Here is a 16,710-nt window from a genome sequence, read left to right as displayed (position 1 = left end):
TCTGGGGGTAACATAGCCGCCACCACCCCGAGAAGGGACTGTCTCAGCCCTGTGTCCTCGGGGAAACACAGGCCTAATAGTCTGACTGGTACTCGACCCAGTACAGGCACTTGGGGCACTTCCCCAAGTCAGGGGGCAAAAAGTAAAGTCTCCCTTAGTCTGCAGACCTAAGGGGTCTCTTAGGCATAATTCAGACCCACCCCTCAATAAGTCTCAATAAGTTAGCCCATGCTAACTTATATAAACCCTGTGACCTCATTCACCTAGCCCAGTGGAGGCCAGCTCTGGTTGGCTCTCCGCCAACCAATTTGAAAACATCACCAGTTGCTGGGCAGATTCCAGCCCTCCAGGTAGAAACCCCTTACCCAGGTAATTAATGCAAGTCACGGAGGAAGAGGGAGCAGGTTTCCCCCCTCCCTCAGGAATGCAGCCAGCTCAGGTTACCTAAAGAGACAGGCTGAGGTGTGAACCCTCTGTGCTGGCCCATCTTGATCACATTGTCGCAGGGCAGAGATTTTGGGGAGAAACCAAGGTGGCTTTCTGCCACAAGGTACACTTGTTAAAAAAGGTTGAAAACCCCTCAACTAGGGGAATTCAATAGCTGTTCCAAACCGCCTCCATGTTGGTGGCTGAATACCTGTCAGAGAAGACTTTTCTCCTGTGCTTTCATCTAGCTCCTTCACATGTCCAGAGCAGAATCAGGAGTCAAGCCTGTATATTTTGCTCTTAAAATGCCCTTTTAAAATTTCCACACACACTGTGTTCCTTACAGAATGGCATGTTTTGCTCAGTGTTGAAATTATGAACTTCCTTACTTACTGCCTCCCTAGCTATAAACTGATTGGCTGTGGCCATCACAGCCTTAGCAGCAATAAGAATACATTTTTGTTTAAACGGCCACTATGGCAAGAGTTTAATAACCTCTCTTTCTTTGGATTGACTCTCCATGAGCTGGACTCCTACCAGAAGTAGAGAGGAAGGACAGGGCGAAGTTTGAAATTTCTACCAACTACCAGATCCCACAGCCAGACTAAAAGAGATGAACAGAGGCAGCTCCTACCGACCAGCTCCATCTTACCTTCCTCCACAGTGGAGTCCAACTGAGTGACCTTGATCACCAGCAGATCCACCCTCTCCTGCAGGGAGTTCATCCGCATGTAGAAACTATTGGCTTCATTGAACAGTTCTCCAAATATGTCTTCAGCATGTCTGCCTTAGAGAACAAAAGAGAATAGGAGTGTCCACATAGCTCAACAGAGAAATAACTGATTTAGTTGTAAAGGAAAACAGAGATAAATGTAAGGACTTTCCTAAATGAACACCTAGACAGAAGACAAGCTTGGCCCAATATAAGCCTGGCCTTCCCATTTGTTTTCTATGATATTGTCTGCATCCCCAGCTATTCTTTTCCAAGAACCTCCAATTTGCACCCCTCAGTATGTGCAGTGCATTCCTGCCAAGAACCTGGGAGACATTGAACAGAGGCAATGAAGACACTCACATGGCCTTCCCGCTTGCAAGAATCTTTCTGTATTTTGAGTGTGCCCCAAAGTGATCTCTTTCAATGGCCAAAACAAGTGCTAATGAAAGAGGGGAATATGTGCAATGGAAAAGATTTCCTCTTATTTACTCAACACTGTCCCTGTCATTTTCACATATAACTTGTAGAAGTTACATAGAGCATACATGGAGTGTTTCTTTTGTTATAAGCTGACTGTTGTGTGAATGTAGGTATGTGCATGTGTGTATACCAGTACCCTCACCTGAACAGAAGCAGAATATCCGCCTTATGCTGAGTACTGCTGCCTGCTAATGACATGTTCTCATCGAGCTCAAAGGAGAACTCTTCTTTTCAAGCCCAAAGAAACTGATTCTCTTGTCTAATACTGCCATGAAGTTCTCAGGGGCCAGGATGACTGCCACCAAAACCAACCCATCCTGTGTGCCCATGAACTGGTTGCAATATAATCAAAATCAACAGCAAGTTGTTGTGTACAATCCAGAGTGAATCAGGTGGCCATGGCCAAAACAAGAAGGAAGTGGCACAGGATGTGATTGACCAAGGTCACAGCAGATCAATGGGAGAGCTGGGAATAAGAATAAAACCAAGGCATGTGTAGTCCCAGTCCCACTGGAGAACACTGCCTGTGTCCAACAGGGGATATAAATTGAACTGGTGTAGCCAATCCAAGTGTTAATCTATGTATATGTGTGTGTGTGCATGTGTGTGTTCAGTTTAATTGCTTTGCTAGGGATCTCTTGTGCTGCTGAGAGCTGTATTGTTCTCTGTAATATCATCCATCTCAACTCAAGTGCCCTGAAAGAATTCAGCCTTGAACATACAAAAAATTACACTAAGCTTGAGTCAACTGCATAGAGGAAAATGCCCACTACACATTTAAGCTGAAAGACCCTAAATTAAGGCTGCTTATCTTATTTCACAGTTCATCTTCCACTGTGGGAAAGGTCTGAGTCACTCACATAATGCTTTTCAGAGCACTACTGACACCTGCAGGTGAGACTCATATTGAGCATGATGCACTTAATTAGATCTCCCTCTCTCACTGTTTTCTTCAGCTTTAAACACAGTGCCTTTAAAATGACAGTCATGAGCTGTTTGCTTCAATTTCGAGGAGCAAAAGCTCCTTGTGGTTTTACATCAAGGAACTTAAAACGTAAATGGACACTGTTCATTAACAGCAGATCCTGTGCTCTGTTGCTTTCTATCTGATACAATCAATTCAACCAAGCTTAATGTAGCTTTGGGATTATTTTTTATTTCCATTCTTTCTGATGAGCCGAGTGTGTGTGTGCGTGTGTGTGTGTGCACGTGTGCACACAATGCCAGGTCATATTTGCATAGAGAACTGGATGCTTTGCTGGTCACATGTTGCCTACAGCAGCTACAATACACTAATCTCAAAATAAAACACTAGCAAAAAGACCCTGTAGCTAAGGAACATACGGTGTTGGCTTTTGACCCCATTCCCCCCATGTGGTTCATTACTATCAACTGTTGGGCTCTGAAAAGCTCAGAAAACATGCATTGCATTTTTTTATATACAAGTGAATTTAATGCTAATGAAAGATATGAGGTTGACAGCTCAGGAGAACTCATGGGTTGTGTATATGGACTAACTGCATGTACAATAAGCCTAGGTAGCCACAGTGTAGGCTTGCCCCAGAGAAAGTAGATGAGAAGCAAATTCATTGTCCATATCCTATTTTCTCCTTGGCCTCTGTGCTGAACTTAAAGGGATTGAGGATGTGGGAGGAGTTAGTAAGCTAGATCCCTACCAAGAACTGGAAAGTCTCCTCAAAATTAATTTTGCAGAGGGTAGTGATTAACTACCAGAGAATAACAACATGAGAGCCCATCTGGGCCAAATTCACATTGTGATTCTGGAAATAATTGGTTCCAGAAGTCCATCACTGATCCCCTAAATTGTTTAGCGTCTTGTAATGGGCTCTACAGTAAGGCAGCAAAATCTAGCATTCAGGTCGTTAGACTGGAAGTCCAGAGACCTAGATTTTATTCCCAGCTCTAAGAAATCTTGGGCAGGTCACCACATCTCTCTAGATCTCTCTTCACCCATTTTTTACTTTCTTATATATTTAGAAAGTCTAAGCTTTTTGGGGAACAGACTGATTCTTGGTACTTGTATGTACAGTGCCTGGCACATCAGAGTCCTGATCTTGGCTGTGGCGTCTGGCACTACTGGACCAGACATAATCAGAATAACTGTGAAAAAATATTATAAGTCTGAGCAGTGAGAAAATGGTAATCATGTAAATAAACAATGCATTATTCATTTACAGTCATTACTGAAGCAAAAATACACCTAGTGCTTTAGTCAATATTTTCAAGTCCTGCCTTGTAGATAAAACAGGGGCCCTTCCTACTTGGTGTAGATCCCATAATTTAAGTTTTACTAGTAGAAAAAAATAAATCCTGGCAACATTGCTATTCACGGCAAGCGCTATGTGCCAATGAAATTACTACACTCAGCTATTCTGTGGTACTGGACACTCCACAGAGAAGTGCATTTCCCTACATCTGAAACCCAGGACAGGAAGCTGACAAGAAGCCAGGGTGAATGTGACTAAGTAAGCTGGTTTCTCTATCGAATCATAGCAAAGTACAAAGGAAAGGAAAGAGTCTCCAGGGTGCATAGCACATGTAAATGTCTGGATTTGGGTCAGTCACAAAAGGTGCTGCTGCACATAAGGATTTGTAAATTTTTTTCTTGAATCTCAGCAGCAAACACTTCTGTAAGGTGGGTGAGGGGAAGCTGACACACACTGCTTGGCCATAGGAAAATTGTTTGGTTCAAGACTGCCCGATAACTTCCAGAGGGACTGCTTTTCTGTCACTGAAAGGCTACCAAAAATGGAAGCATAACTAGGAATGGGTGAATGGAGCACCAGCCCTCGGCATCAGTTCAGAGGGGGGGACCAGAACGGCAGCCCCCGAGGGAGTCTGCACCACTGCAGTAACGGCAGCCAGGTACAAGGACACCATATGGCTGCTGTAGCAGCAGCAGCAGCAACTTGGCACAAGCAGCCTGAGTCCCCAGGGCAGGTAAAACTCGCCCCCACACATCCACCCACATCACTCTCAGGCACTTGGCACCCTTCTCCAGCAGAGTTAAGCTCAGGACACAAAGCTTCACAGTTACACATCTGATGAGAGCTAAGGAAGGATTAGGTAAAGAAAGAGGGCGTTAGCAGCACTGTGTTTGTTGAGCCTTAGCCCTACCAGATTCAAGCATGCATGGAGAACTGACCAAGCAGTCAAATTCAGTGTTTGCCAGCATAAAAACTCCTCAGGATTGGATACTTATCTTGCTGGGATCCTATGACCCCAGCTGACTTCCTGCCCTTTGGGCAGGGGGCTGGACTCGATGATCTTCCGAGGTCCCTTCCATCCCTGATGTCTATGAAATCTATTAAATCTATAATAAGCATCCTGCTCTGAACTGTCCCCATACACTGAATATTGGAGATGCATCTAAACAAAACTCACAGATGTGGCACAGATCTGTAAGATTTCAAATATTTTTCATTTTCTTTGTTTATACAATACTTGTGCCATGAAAACCTCTTCTCCCAGTTCCACCAGCCCAAAGCCAAGCTGACACCATTGATTTCAGAAGCAGAACTGAAGCCAAATTTAGCCTGTAGTCTTTTGCTTTAGGTTAGTGCTATTCATTGGTCCTGCTCTGGCCCTCATTAAAGTCAATGGAAGCTTTATGGCCAACTGTAACAGGGTTGTGGTCAGGGCTGCCCAGTATCAGTTGCACTGCCTATGCCATTTTCTTGAGCTCTTTGTGTCGTTTCATCCTTTGGCTGAAAGAAAAATGTAAGATTATGAATGGCACTAGAAATAGAGGGGAACTTCCCCAGGAATTCAAAAAGGAAGAAGTCTGGTTAAAAGGCTCTGAGGAAAAGAACTGTGCTCATTACCTATTAAGTATTTTCATTTTGTAACATGATCTGGACCACTACAGATCTGACCTTTCACAAATGAGAAAAAAGCATCATTTTTAAAGAAGGAGCTCAGCGACATCACACATAACAGTATCTACATTGCTCAGACAGGCTGTAGCTTGTCCCAATCAAAAGGTTTTTAAATATCACACACACACTTCACCAAGGCTGTTCATTTTGGGTTTGCACTTCACCCAGCTTGCCCAATGAAACAAACCCACTCAGTTCCCTCATCTCTAGATTGGAGCTTTGTTTTTATATAGCCAAATGTATGTCCATGGCTCAATAGCAGAAAAAGGTACCCTTCTTCCTGCTGTTATGTTTCTTTTAAGCATGATTTCCTTAATTACAAAAATTGTTCTGCTTTTATTAGTTGTTATCTAAAAAGTTCAAGTTAAGCACTGATTGAGGGGGGAGGCAGTTGTTTCTAGGACTGTTCTATAAGGCCCTTTAGAAAAGGAGCAACACTTTATCCTACTAAAATTGATTATTTCCTGATTCTGGACCAGGGAATACCTCAAACATTTAAGCTACGAGATCTAAAATTTCCTGTCCTTATGGGCCAGGCAGCCATGAAAGGAAGCAGTGCCAGAGTATCTTAAAACAGTGCTGCCTGGGCCTTCAAATGGATAGAGCTCTTTTTTTCCTTGTTATTGTTTTAGCCAAATTATTGGTGGCATTTCAATGTACAGCTCTTTACACAGCCTGCGATTCTTCATAATCCTCAAAATATTGGTAATGAAAATAAAATACAATGATCACTTTGCCCCTCAGGGCTGTATCCAACTCCCGCTGAAGTGGACCAAAGCCTTTCCACTGCCTTCCACAGGAATTGAAAGTCAGTGGGCCAGATTCCCAGCTGGCACAAGTCCGGGCAGCTCCACTGAGGCCAGCTGACATCCTGCCCTGTGAAGTCCAGAACTGATGATCTGGAGGACAATGAACAAACCCTGGCTCTGACTAGGTCTCCCTCGGAGGAAGCAGACATGCTCTACCATCTGCAACTTACTGAGGCTTCCCAGCTGCTTGATGATGGCAGCCAGGGTGCTGTTGGTTACACATTCCAGCTCACTGGTCACCCCATCGGGAAGCGCCCCACGGCACAGGTGACGAGGCTCGATGTTTCTCTTCACCAGCGGCATGTTTCCGGGGAATTGTCACAGCTTTCCCTGCAAAGAAGCAGAAAGAGGGGAGAAGTCAGCCCATCGGGAACCGTCTGCCCATCGAAGGAATCCTCCTAGCAGCTGCCCTTTTATCACAGGGAACAGATGTCTCCGTTTGACCTGCCTCCAGCACAGCTCTCAAAATAGGCCTCTGCCATTTGGCTGCTGAAGCAGCAGTTGAGCCTGGCCGGTTGAGCTCTGCTTCCCTTCCTCCTGTGGATCTGTCATGCCCTCACTTCACGCGCTGCAATATTCTGAAGGCCGCGGGCATGTAAATGAACGGCAGCTGACGCGCAGGAGCCGCCAGCCTCTGGGAACTGCCCAGACAATGCGGTTTTGCAGCTCAGGGGACTAAGCATGTGTGCAAGATGAGAGCACGCGAACACACAACTCTCTGACTAGACCCCATTTCCACAGCGTCGGCCCATACAAGTCCACGCACTCAGAGAGGAGGGTGGGTGGCTGGACCACCTTCCCACAGAAGAAGCCCACGCTCAACTGAGGGGGAAGGTTTCTTTCTAGCTGCTTATGACGTTGAATGTTTAAAGTCACAAGCTTTAACAATAGAAGCATAATTCATTTTGAGTGAATTTAGCACTAACGAAAGACACCGGACTGACAGCCCTAGAAACCACACTTCACTCTCCAAGAATAGGTTCAGTAGCAACAGCCACAGGGCAAACCCTTCTCCACCCAGTCCTCCCAGCAGGCTCAGGACATCGCCAGAGGGCAGAGACTCCTCGTGAGGCTGTGGACCATTCAGTATTCAGCCTGCCTGGTGAGACACTACCGAGAAGCCCATTCAGTCTCGCTGAGGAAGTCACCCGTATCAAGACCAAACCATCATCAAACGGTAAGTGCGCCCTGACACTTACCTTACCCGATCTGGATTCTAAGCAGAGCCATGGGACTGTAAAGCTCCACATGCCCTCACCCAAGCCCAGCTCGTATCCTCGTCTCTTGAAAAGCCTTATTTGACCCAAACTGAAACCAACCATCGGGCATAATTCTGTTATTTCCAGCTGGGTGGAAATCTCTTTGGTTTTCACTTTTAACAAGCGTGCCACAATCCACCAATGTGAGTTGTCTGCGTCCACCCTGCCCTCCGCCAGCACATCAAGCCTTCAAACGCATTTTTGTGCGTTGGCTATTTCCAATTGTTTTGTATGTGTTTCGGATCCAAATGCTCCCCCCTTAGCTTTTTCCTCATCTGAACTGAGTTATTGTCCATCCATTACAAGAGCCCAGCTGCTTAGAATGGAAAGCAGCACATAAATCCTGCTCACACAGTCTGCCAGTTCAGAGATAGCCCGGAGCAATGAGCACACTCTATTAACTGTTATCATCACACGCTGGCAGGGAACCAAGGGACTGCAGAAGAATCAAGGGGCGTTTAATTTTCTGATGGGTTCAGTGAAATGCTGGGAGATCCCAATGTTAAGTAAACCTTAATGAGTTCATTTCCCATGGCCTCATACCTCCCCTTCCTGACTGTACCATACAAAGTTCCTGTCCTGAGAATCTGCTAATGTAGACGGGACCCAGTTACGATGAACAAGCTGAAACAGTGCAGGACAGATTTGTAGATGGAAGGGCTGGAGAAGCCAATACCTTAATAAGGGCAAGGCTACATCATTAGCATAAAGAACAAATGAGCTAGTGATTGTGGCAAAAAATTAGCAAAGTGTCTAGGCAGATATGCATGTGAATATTTAAGCTGAAGGAAAGGACATTTATCATAAGCTAAAAAGTATATTACTGTATATTATTTAACTAGCATGCCAGCACATTAATTACTTCACAGTCAGTGACAGGGCCCTGTGTTCAGCAGCTTACAGCCTCAGGGCCCAATCCTGAGCTCATTCACAACAGTGTACAACAGGTTTTACTACACTATAGCCCATGGATTTACACTGCTGTAAACCTACTAGGAGACGAGAATCAGTCCCTGAAGGGACAGTATGGAGGCAAACGAACAGCTCACAAAAAGCAAAGTACTGGAAAAGTGGCATTTAGTTTTCTTTAGTTTCATGATTTTTTGGGAGAGAGGTTTTTTTTTTTAAAGTAAGCTTTCTGTTGACTGTTTCATCACTCTTTCTTCAGAAAAAGGGAGACTGAGAGCCCAGCATTTACAGACATCCCAGAGAAAGTCAGTGGGGCAGGGAGTTTGTAGGCATGCCGTTTGCAGCACAGTCCAGAACTCAGAGGATGCGGCATTAGCAGCAACTCACAGACCTGCAGTCATTCCAACATAAAAGTTCTTCTTTTCTTGACTTGTGCACAGCTATGGGTTACCTTCCATGCAAGGTCAGGGACAACATGGAAATCAGCATTTATTAAATAAGGTGAGCTCAAGGGACTGGTGCTGTGCTATGGTGACTCTCACCTTGAGGTCACTGGGTCAAATCCAGCTTAAAATTGGTGATGATCTGACACACTGACACGAGTCCTGTGGCATATAAAAGCAGCTATAGCTGCTGACAAAACCTGAATCCCTTGCTGGGTAGACTCAGTCAAGAACTGAGAGTTGAATAAGCTATCAAAATCAACTCCCCTTTCACCTCCAAAAGTCACCCTTTTGTTACTCCAGGGCACAGGTAAGGATTCTTGCTTCCACCATTTTTCAATGATCTCCCAAATCTTGGCTGATACAGGCTTGAGTACAAATACATCATTCAAGTGATTTCAACCAAGCTTACTGAAGAGCTAGCCATCCCCTGTGCTTTGAGAGCAAGAAAGAATCCCAGCAATCAAAAGATCATCTTTTTGCTTTATATTGGTAAGCATGTTCAAGATGTGCTCCAAAGCATCATCATAAAGAAATCTCTTCTGTTTTTGCATGACTTGCACTGCACAAGAGATTAAAGGTGGAAGGAAAGAGCTTACATCTACAAATGTTCTCTTTCTGTGTGGGTGTGGGTGTGTGCATGTGTGTGTTAAACTCCATTTTAAAATAATTTATTGTTTTGTACATGAAGATATATAATTGGCCCAGCTGAGCTTAAGATTTGTGGAGCCTGAAGTTGCCAGACAGGCAGATTCAGTTATGAGTTAATTCTCTCTCTGAACCCAAGCCAAAAGGAGCTGAACAATGAATTATCTCTCCTTGCCATGGAGGGTTGTGAGCTGAGGGGAAAAGCGATTTCCTCCAACCCCACTGGTAGGATCCAGCCAGCCTGTGAAGTGGGAGCCTGTGCACAGCTCCAAACAATTGTTTACATTGTTTGCAATTAAAGCTGGTCCTGACAATAAGATAATAAAGGGCTCGGTCCTTAGGCCTGCACTGTTCAATTTCTTTACCAGTGATTTGGACGACGGGGTGAAAAGCACCCTGTTTAAATTTGCTGATGATACCAAAATTTGGGGTGAAGTGAGCACGCTAGTAGGGGGGGAAAGACTGCAACAAGACCTGGATAGGTTACAGGGGTGGGCTAACAAAAACAGGATGCGCTTCAACACTGACAAGTGCAGGGTGCCGCACTTGGGCAGTAGTAACCAGCAGCACACTTATAAGATGGGAAATGCCCTTCTTGAGAGCATGGAGGCAGAAAGGGATCTTGGGGTCATTATTGACTCCAAGATGAACATGGGCCGACAACGCGAGGTCACGGTTGGCAGGGCTAACCGGACCTTGTCGTGCATCCACAGGTGCATCTCAAGTAGGACCAAGGAGGTGATCCTCCCCCACTATGCGGCACTAGTCAGGCCACAGCTGGAGTACTGCGTCCAGTTCTGGGCACCGCACTTCAGGAGGGATGTGGATAGCATTGAGAGGGTCCAGAGGAGGGCCACCCGCATGATCCGGGGACAACAGGGCAGACACTACAATAAGAGACTGCGGGACCTGAACCTGTTCAGCCTTCACAAGAGAAGGCTGAGGGGGGACCTGGTGACCATCTATAAACTCACTAGGGGGGACCAGAAGGGTTTGGGAGACACTTAGTTTCCCCGAGCGCCCCCTGAAATAACAAGAAATAACGGCCACAAGTTGTTGGAGAGGAGGTTTAGATCAGACATCCGCAAGAACTACTTCACGGTCAGGGCGGCTAGGATCTGGAACCAACTTCCAAGAGAAGTGGTGCTGGCTTCTACCCTAGGGGTTTTTAAGAGGAGGCTTGATGCCTACCTGGCTGGAGTCATTTGAACCCAGTTTTTCTCCTGCCCAGGCAGGGGGGCAGACTTGAAGATCTACAAGGTCCCTTCCAACCCAACTTCTATGATACGATATGACAGGTACCAAGTAATCTGAGCTAGCTTGCAACATATGATCCAAATTCTCCCCTCAGCTACACCACTGTTGTCAATGAAGCTAAGTCTTCTGGTTTTGCATCCCAAGAATTCTCATGGGGACGCCCATGTTGTTAACAAAATCCAGTTATATTTTTGCAGTCAAGGAAAAACAGCTTACAGATTCAACTGTTAATATGTCAGGGCGAGAAGCGCAACACTACCGGTGAGTACCAGGAATTCTGACCAAGTCAGAAGCCAGAAAACTGCAAAGTTCAAGTGTTTTTGGTCCTTCAGTGTTAAGAGGAAAACAGTATCCTATTAATACCACATAGTCAATTTTTCTGCCAGTTCCAGAGTCACACTTTACAACTCACCCTTTGTGCAAACAGTGCCAACTGTTACATAGTTTTCAAATGCAAACCAATTTCAGTGGATGCTGCTACACTGCACCACAAAGCTGTTCCTAAATAATTAATACTGTACTTTATTAAGGGCCAAATAGGGATCTTTGGTCTGAAAACAGAAAAAAAATCCTGGGGTGGTAAACCACCCTGCAGATCTGACAGTGCAAACTGTCAGACTTTAGGATTTTGTGAGAGCTACACAGCTATTCTGCTGATTCACTGTGAAGGCCAGAATAGGTGAGTCTCATCACTTTCTACTCAGGCATGTAAACAGTTGAGCCTCTCTCTTGCTCTCAGAGATACTGAGGAGCTGGACAGACTGCAAGGAGAAACACTGAAGAAACCCAGCTCAGAAAAAGACATTAGTATCTAGATTTATACGTGTATAAATATAGTTCCGCCTTAAAGCTGTGTTACTCAGAATAAAAATAAAAGCAAACCCCAGAAAAGGAGATGATTGGGATAACAGCCTCTGCAAATGTGCATTCACACAATGTGTTAAGAGCAGGGCGAGAAGTCTCCCCAGACACAACCCTTTGGAAACCTAGCATATCTGTAGCTTGGTTGCAGTAATAAACCAGGCATGAGCTCCTTATGCTAAGTCACACAGCCACATTCCCAGAGCCTCTATCTTGCATTTGTATTAAGCATTAGCACAGCTCTACCTCCTCACTGGCTGTGCTGGAAAAGGAAATCTTCAGACTCGCTCTGCAATAAAATATTCACTTGAATATTTGTGCATGTAACAGATTATGTAGACAAATGTAGCCAGAAGTCACTACCGTGACTGAAATACCAGTCCAGACTTGGCTGTATATTCTCTAATTCATGGAAAATGAACATAGCTTCACAAAGAGAAGGTTGATGCCAGATTTATTTAACCTCTTCTATACTTTGTTAATGAGTTTGTGTGTAGTATTGTGATGATGTTATCATTAGGCCAAATCCTAACAGTTTTATCAAGCTTTTTCTAGACACTCAAGTCAATGGGAATTTTGCCTGAGTCGGGACTCAGGTCTGAACAAAAGACCTCTAGCATTAGCCATTATTGGGTTTTTTTCAGATGTAGTGAAAATGTACAGTATCGGAGTGGTCACTTAGTATGACGTTGGTGGGACAGCCCTGTGCAATAGGACGTGAAGCACACGTGAATAGGGAAAAGAGAAGTGCCCTTTAAGACTAGGACAATGGGGAGTAGAAACCCTGCCTTGGGTAGAAAGCCTTCCCCCAGAAGAAGGGGGAATAAACCCTGCAGAAAGCAAGAGAAGACAGAAGGGATTGGGAAGCAGCAGTGGAAGGAGCCTTCTTGAGAGAGTGAGGAGGAGGCAGCTCCAAATGGAAGAAGCAGGGACTCTCCCTGTAGGAAAGCTTTATCAGCAGGGATCCTGGTTTTCTCTGTTTAAAAGTTGCAACTTCTCTGATAAAACACCACAAATTCTCTGATTAAAAACCCCAGAATCCACAATTAAAATGAAATGCCACTAATATATATATAGGTATCAGTTGAGCACAATGTTTTATTGACATATTTACAATTTTAAAGAAATTTGGAAGCCTATCAGTGCCTCAATCATTATAGTAAAATTAATTTTTAAGTACCTATACGTTTTGGCATTTGATTTTGGATTTTTGATCACAGAAAATCAGAGCTCTCCCTGCCCCCTTTGCTCACCAGGATGTGGGTCCACCTGCAGCTGTTCCCTCCCCCCCACTGGGTGCTGAGTTGTGGTGCTGAGAAGCTATGACATGCCAGTGCCATGCCCCTGCCATTGCCCCTCATTCCTAAAACACAGCCCCCTGGACCCTGCTGGTGCCCCTCACTCCCCACAAACAGCCCCCCACGCTCCCCAGCCCTGCCAGAGGGGGCCCCCAGCTGCCAGAGCTACATGGCCAGGGACCCGTGTCTGCAGACCCCTGCCCCCCCGGCCCCAGCAGCACCCAAGCCCCAACTGCTGCTTGCTGGAGGCAGAAGCTGCTGCAGCAGAGCAGAGCATGGATCCCAGCTCCCTCTCCCCCATGGGAGGCATGGCCAAAGCAGAGCCCATGGCAGTGGGGAGGGTGGGCTGCCCTCCCCTGGGGCCTCCACGGCCCAGTGGACAGGACCCAGCACAACAGGGCAGAGTGGGACTGGGCAGAGAGTCTTGTGCCAGCACTGGGAGCTCTGTGCAGAGCACCCCCTGCCCACCCAGCAGCAGGGGGCACAACTCTGCGCCTCTGCTCCCACTGCTGCCAGGTGGGCAAGGGATGCCTCACCTAGGCAGCATAGGGTTTGCAGTGGAGGCACTGAACTTCCCTGCCTTGCTCTGCTGTGCCGGGTCCTGAGCCTGCACAGGGCAGCCTGCCCCTTTCCCCGCCCCGTGCACAAATCTGGGGGGTGCATGCACCCCACACCCCCCCTGAATTCACCTGATCAGGGAGGTGAATCCAAGAGTCTGAGGATGCGTGGGCACTGTTCAAGAGGGACCAGAGGCTTCCTAAAGACTGGGAAAGCCCTGGAAGGGTCTTGAGAAAGCTCTGGAAAGACCCTAAGACACTCCCATAAGGATTAGGGGGTGGCAAATCAAGAAGCCTCCTACACAGAGTGCTTCTGAGCTTCTCTGAGTAGCACTTAACTGAGACCCCAAAACAAGAAATTACATATGGATGATGAAGTCACTGCATTGTGCCTCCACTTCTATCCCTTCCCCAGTATGTCTGGCTCTGAAAGTTTCTATAGGTACTTCTGCAACGGTAAAGTTTCTGACTCCCAATCAGAAGCCAGGCTTGAGAAAGCCTCAGGCCTAGAGAGGGCTATACAGTATTGTATTCCACCACAGAGGTGGCTGAATTTCACAGGGCTATGGACTGATTCCTGGGCAGGCCACACAGTTTTCCAAAGTGCATTTGGAGTTCTCCAAGACGGATGGTGATATAAAAATATGCACCTTTATGTTCTCATCCCCTATCTTGGAAGACTTCAGCTTTACCAAGGGATTGCCCCCAGTAGGTGACACCCCCCGCTATTCCCACTGAAATTTCACTTGGCAACAGTATCAAACCACTTTCCAAGATTATGTCAATGGGACAAGTTCACCCTGGAAGTTAATGTAGTTATATCAAGGATTAATTTGACCCAAGGGGTTGAATAATTCAGACACTTAAGGAGAAACCAACTTGTTCATATCAACTAAGAACTTACCTAAACTTTCACCAAAAACTTCAATTCACATCAAGCCTCACTAGGACTTCCAAAAATCTGTGCTGAGATGATCTCACAAGAAAGTATGAACAAGAACCACTAATTTACATCACAGTCAGCAGCTGCAACACAGCCTTCTTCCTCCCTCCTCCTCTCCTTCAGATCAATGCATCATAACCTGTGGCTCCAAGTATCTTCAAAAGGTTTCCCTCGAAGAGTTACATTTTAAAAGGAATGTTTTTCCATCACACACCATTTTTATGGGGGCCTTTTGCTGCACGCTGATGTGCGAGTGAGGCTTTGTCAGAACACAACCCACTTCCAAGCATCCATCTGGTTTAGATGCTTGTAGTCCTTTCCCTTTGGGTAGCGCACACACACTAATACAGGGGCTGTGGTAAACTATAAATGGAGACTATAAAGCAGGAATGTGAGCAGAAAGTCCTAAGCATGAATGTCACAATACTGGATCTCAGACTGGATGGTGAGAAGGATTAGGACCCTAAACCACGAGGGCCACTTTCCTGTGCAAGAGATTTTGTAGTACTGAGGCTGAGGGCAGGGATCCCCAGTACAAACTAATCACTCAGTCATCCCCTTCTGCTGCTCTTAGCTGCATCTCCACCAGGAAGCCCCGACAACTCTGCTAGTAAAGCTTTTATAGCACCAGCCCCATGCTATAGACTAGCCTGAGAAAAAGATGCATTTCTTCCATTTCAAGTATTTAACCCCTTGTGCAAACACATGGTAGCTGGTTGTGGTCTAGCCTAGAAGGAATCCTCTAGGAGATGAACTGAGCCCTGATGTTTCATCTCACATAAGCCACCAAAGTCCGCTTAGATAGCAACAGCTTAGTGTCAGCTTTGACCGGATTCAAAATGCTCCGTGTGCTGTATAGCTCCCCAGGGTTCACACAGTCCCACAATCCAGTTTGCTCTGAAATTCAGCAGGACCAGTGGCCAGCACAGGACAGGAAAGCAGGGGGCTGCTGAGAGGGGGCTGAGCATTTAATGAGGTACTTGAGCTGAACAATTAAAAGATGGAAACAAAGAACCATTCTTAGCATCTGCAAACTAGCTGTGATCCTGTGCCATTGGCCAGGGCTTCTGTCCTGCTGACACAGGCTGTGCGTGCTGTAAGAGAATGAATGAAAAGGAATGCAGGCTTTATAAAAAGATGACTGCTGATAAAAGGCCCACTGGGCTTCATCCAAAACAAATACAAGTCAGTGGAAAGATTCACATTGTCGTCAATAGCCTGTGGATCATGGCCATTTGGTAGGTCATCATCTTGCCAAAATGGGTCACCCCAAAGCACAGCTTTCCCTTGTTACAAAAACAAGAGAAAGAAAACATTAGTGAGGCTGGCACTGGGCAACTCTCATGGCAGACGGTGAAGCCCAGCCATGTGCCACTTATATGGAGCCTCCTAACTTAATGATTTTGCCATGAATAGCAACCCGTGGCCCACAGCTAATCAGCAGGGATCTGGGTTTTCTATTTCCCACGGGAAAACAGAAAATAAATGGATTTTCCCTTTTAACTGAGAAAAACGTGGACTTTTCATTTTAACAGAGAGACGTGGATTTTCCACTTTGTCAAAGAGCTGTCTGCAGGCTGACAGAGTTGCAGCCTGGAAGGGGCTGGGGGGAGCAGGAGACAGGCGGCACCATATGCATGTACAGTGGCATGGCACATGGCCACCAGGCAGCCTGGAGACAGGTAAGTCAGGGGGAGGGGGGAGACATACACTGAGGTCCTCATGGGGACAGAGGGAAGGAGTAAGTTGGCCGGGGCTGCTGTGGGGCTTGGGTCCCAGGGCCATGCACTCCCAAAAGGCCCGAGCAGGGAGCAGAACAAAGCCGCAGGCAGCTTGTCTGGGGGGCAGAAGGGTGGGTCCAGCTCCCTGCTGCTGTGTGCACTCCTGCGGGTAGGGCATAGGGGGCACGTGCCGCCCAGATCTGTGCAGGGGTGGGCTGCCTAGGACAAGCCTGGGCTCCCTGCCCTGATGCCTCCCCCCCGTGGGCTTATGCAGCCCAGTGGGCAGCACCCAGTGTAGCACGGCAGTGGGGCAGAGAAGTTCCTTGCCCCGCACTGCCCTGGTGAAGCAGCCCCTGCTTGCCCAGCAGAAGCAGCGGTGGTGGCACAGTTATGCCCCTTGCTTCTGCCAGGGGGGCAGGGGGCGCTTTGTCAGGGCAGTGCAGAGCTTCCAGCAACAGCAACAAGCTTCCCCGCCCAGCATTGCT

General features: G+C 46.6%; 1 protein-coding gene across 1 annotated transcript in view; it reads right to left on the bottom strand.

Moving 5' to 3' along the window:
• Positions 1 to 16,710, bottom strand: part of LOC149858148 (actin-binding protein WASF3-like) — a 53,176-nt gene that overhangs the window by 15,402 nt on the left and 21,064 nt on the right. Inside the window, exons 2-3 of the mRNA XM_090059967.1 lie at positions 6,500 to 6,659; positions 1,079 to 1,213 (exon numbers count right to left, since the gene is read on the bottom strand). Of these exons, the coding sequence (XP_089916093.1) occupies positions 1,079 to 1,213; positions 6,500 to 6,632 (268 nt within the window). The 5' untranslated portion in view covers positions 6,633 to 6,659. The remainder of the gene's footprint in view (positions 1 to 1,078; positions 1,214 to 6,499; positions 6,660 to 16,710) is intronic.

Source organism: Crocodylus siamensis, chromosome 8 (genome assembly GCF_052110815.1).
Source record: "Crocodylus siamensis isolate JL-2025a chromosome 8, ASM5211081v1, whole genome shotgun sequence".
Lineage (NCBI taxonomy): Eukaryota > Metazoa > Chordata > Crocodylia > Crocodylidae > Crocodylus > Crocodylus siamensis.
Note: the sequence above shows the minus strand (reverse complement) of the source record. Positions and strands in the feature narration are given on the sequence as shown.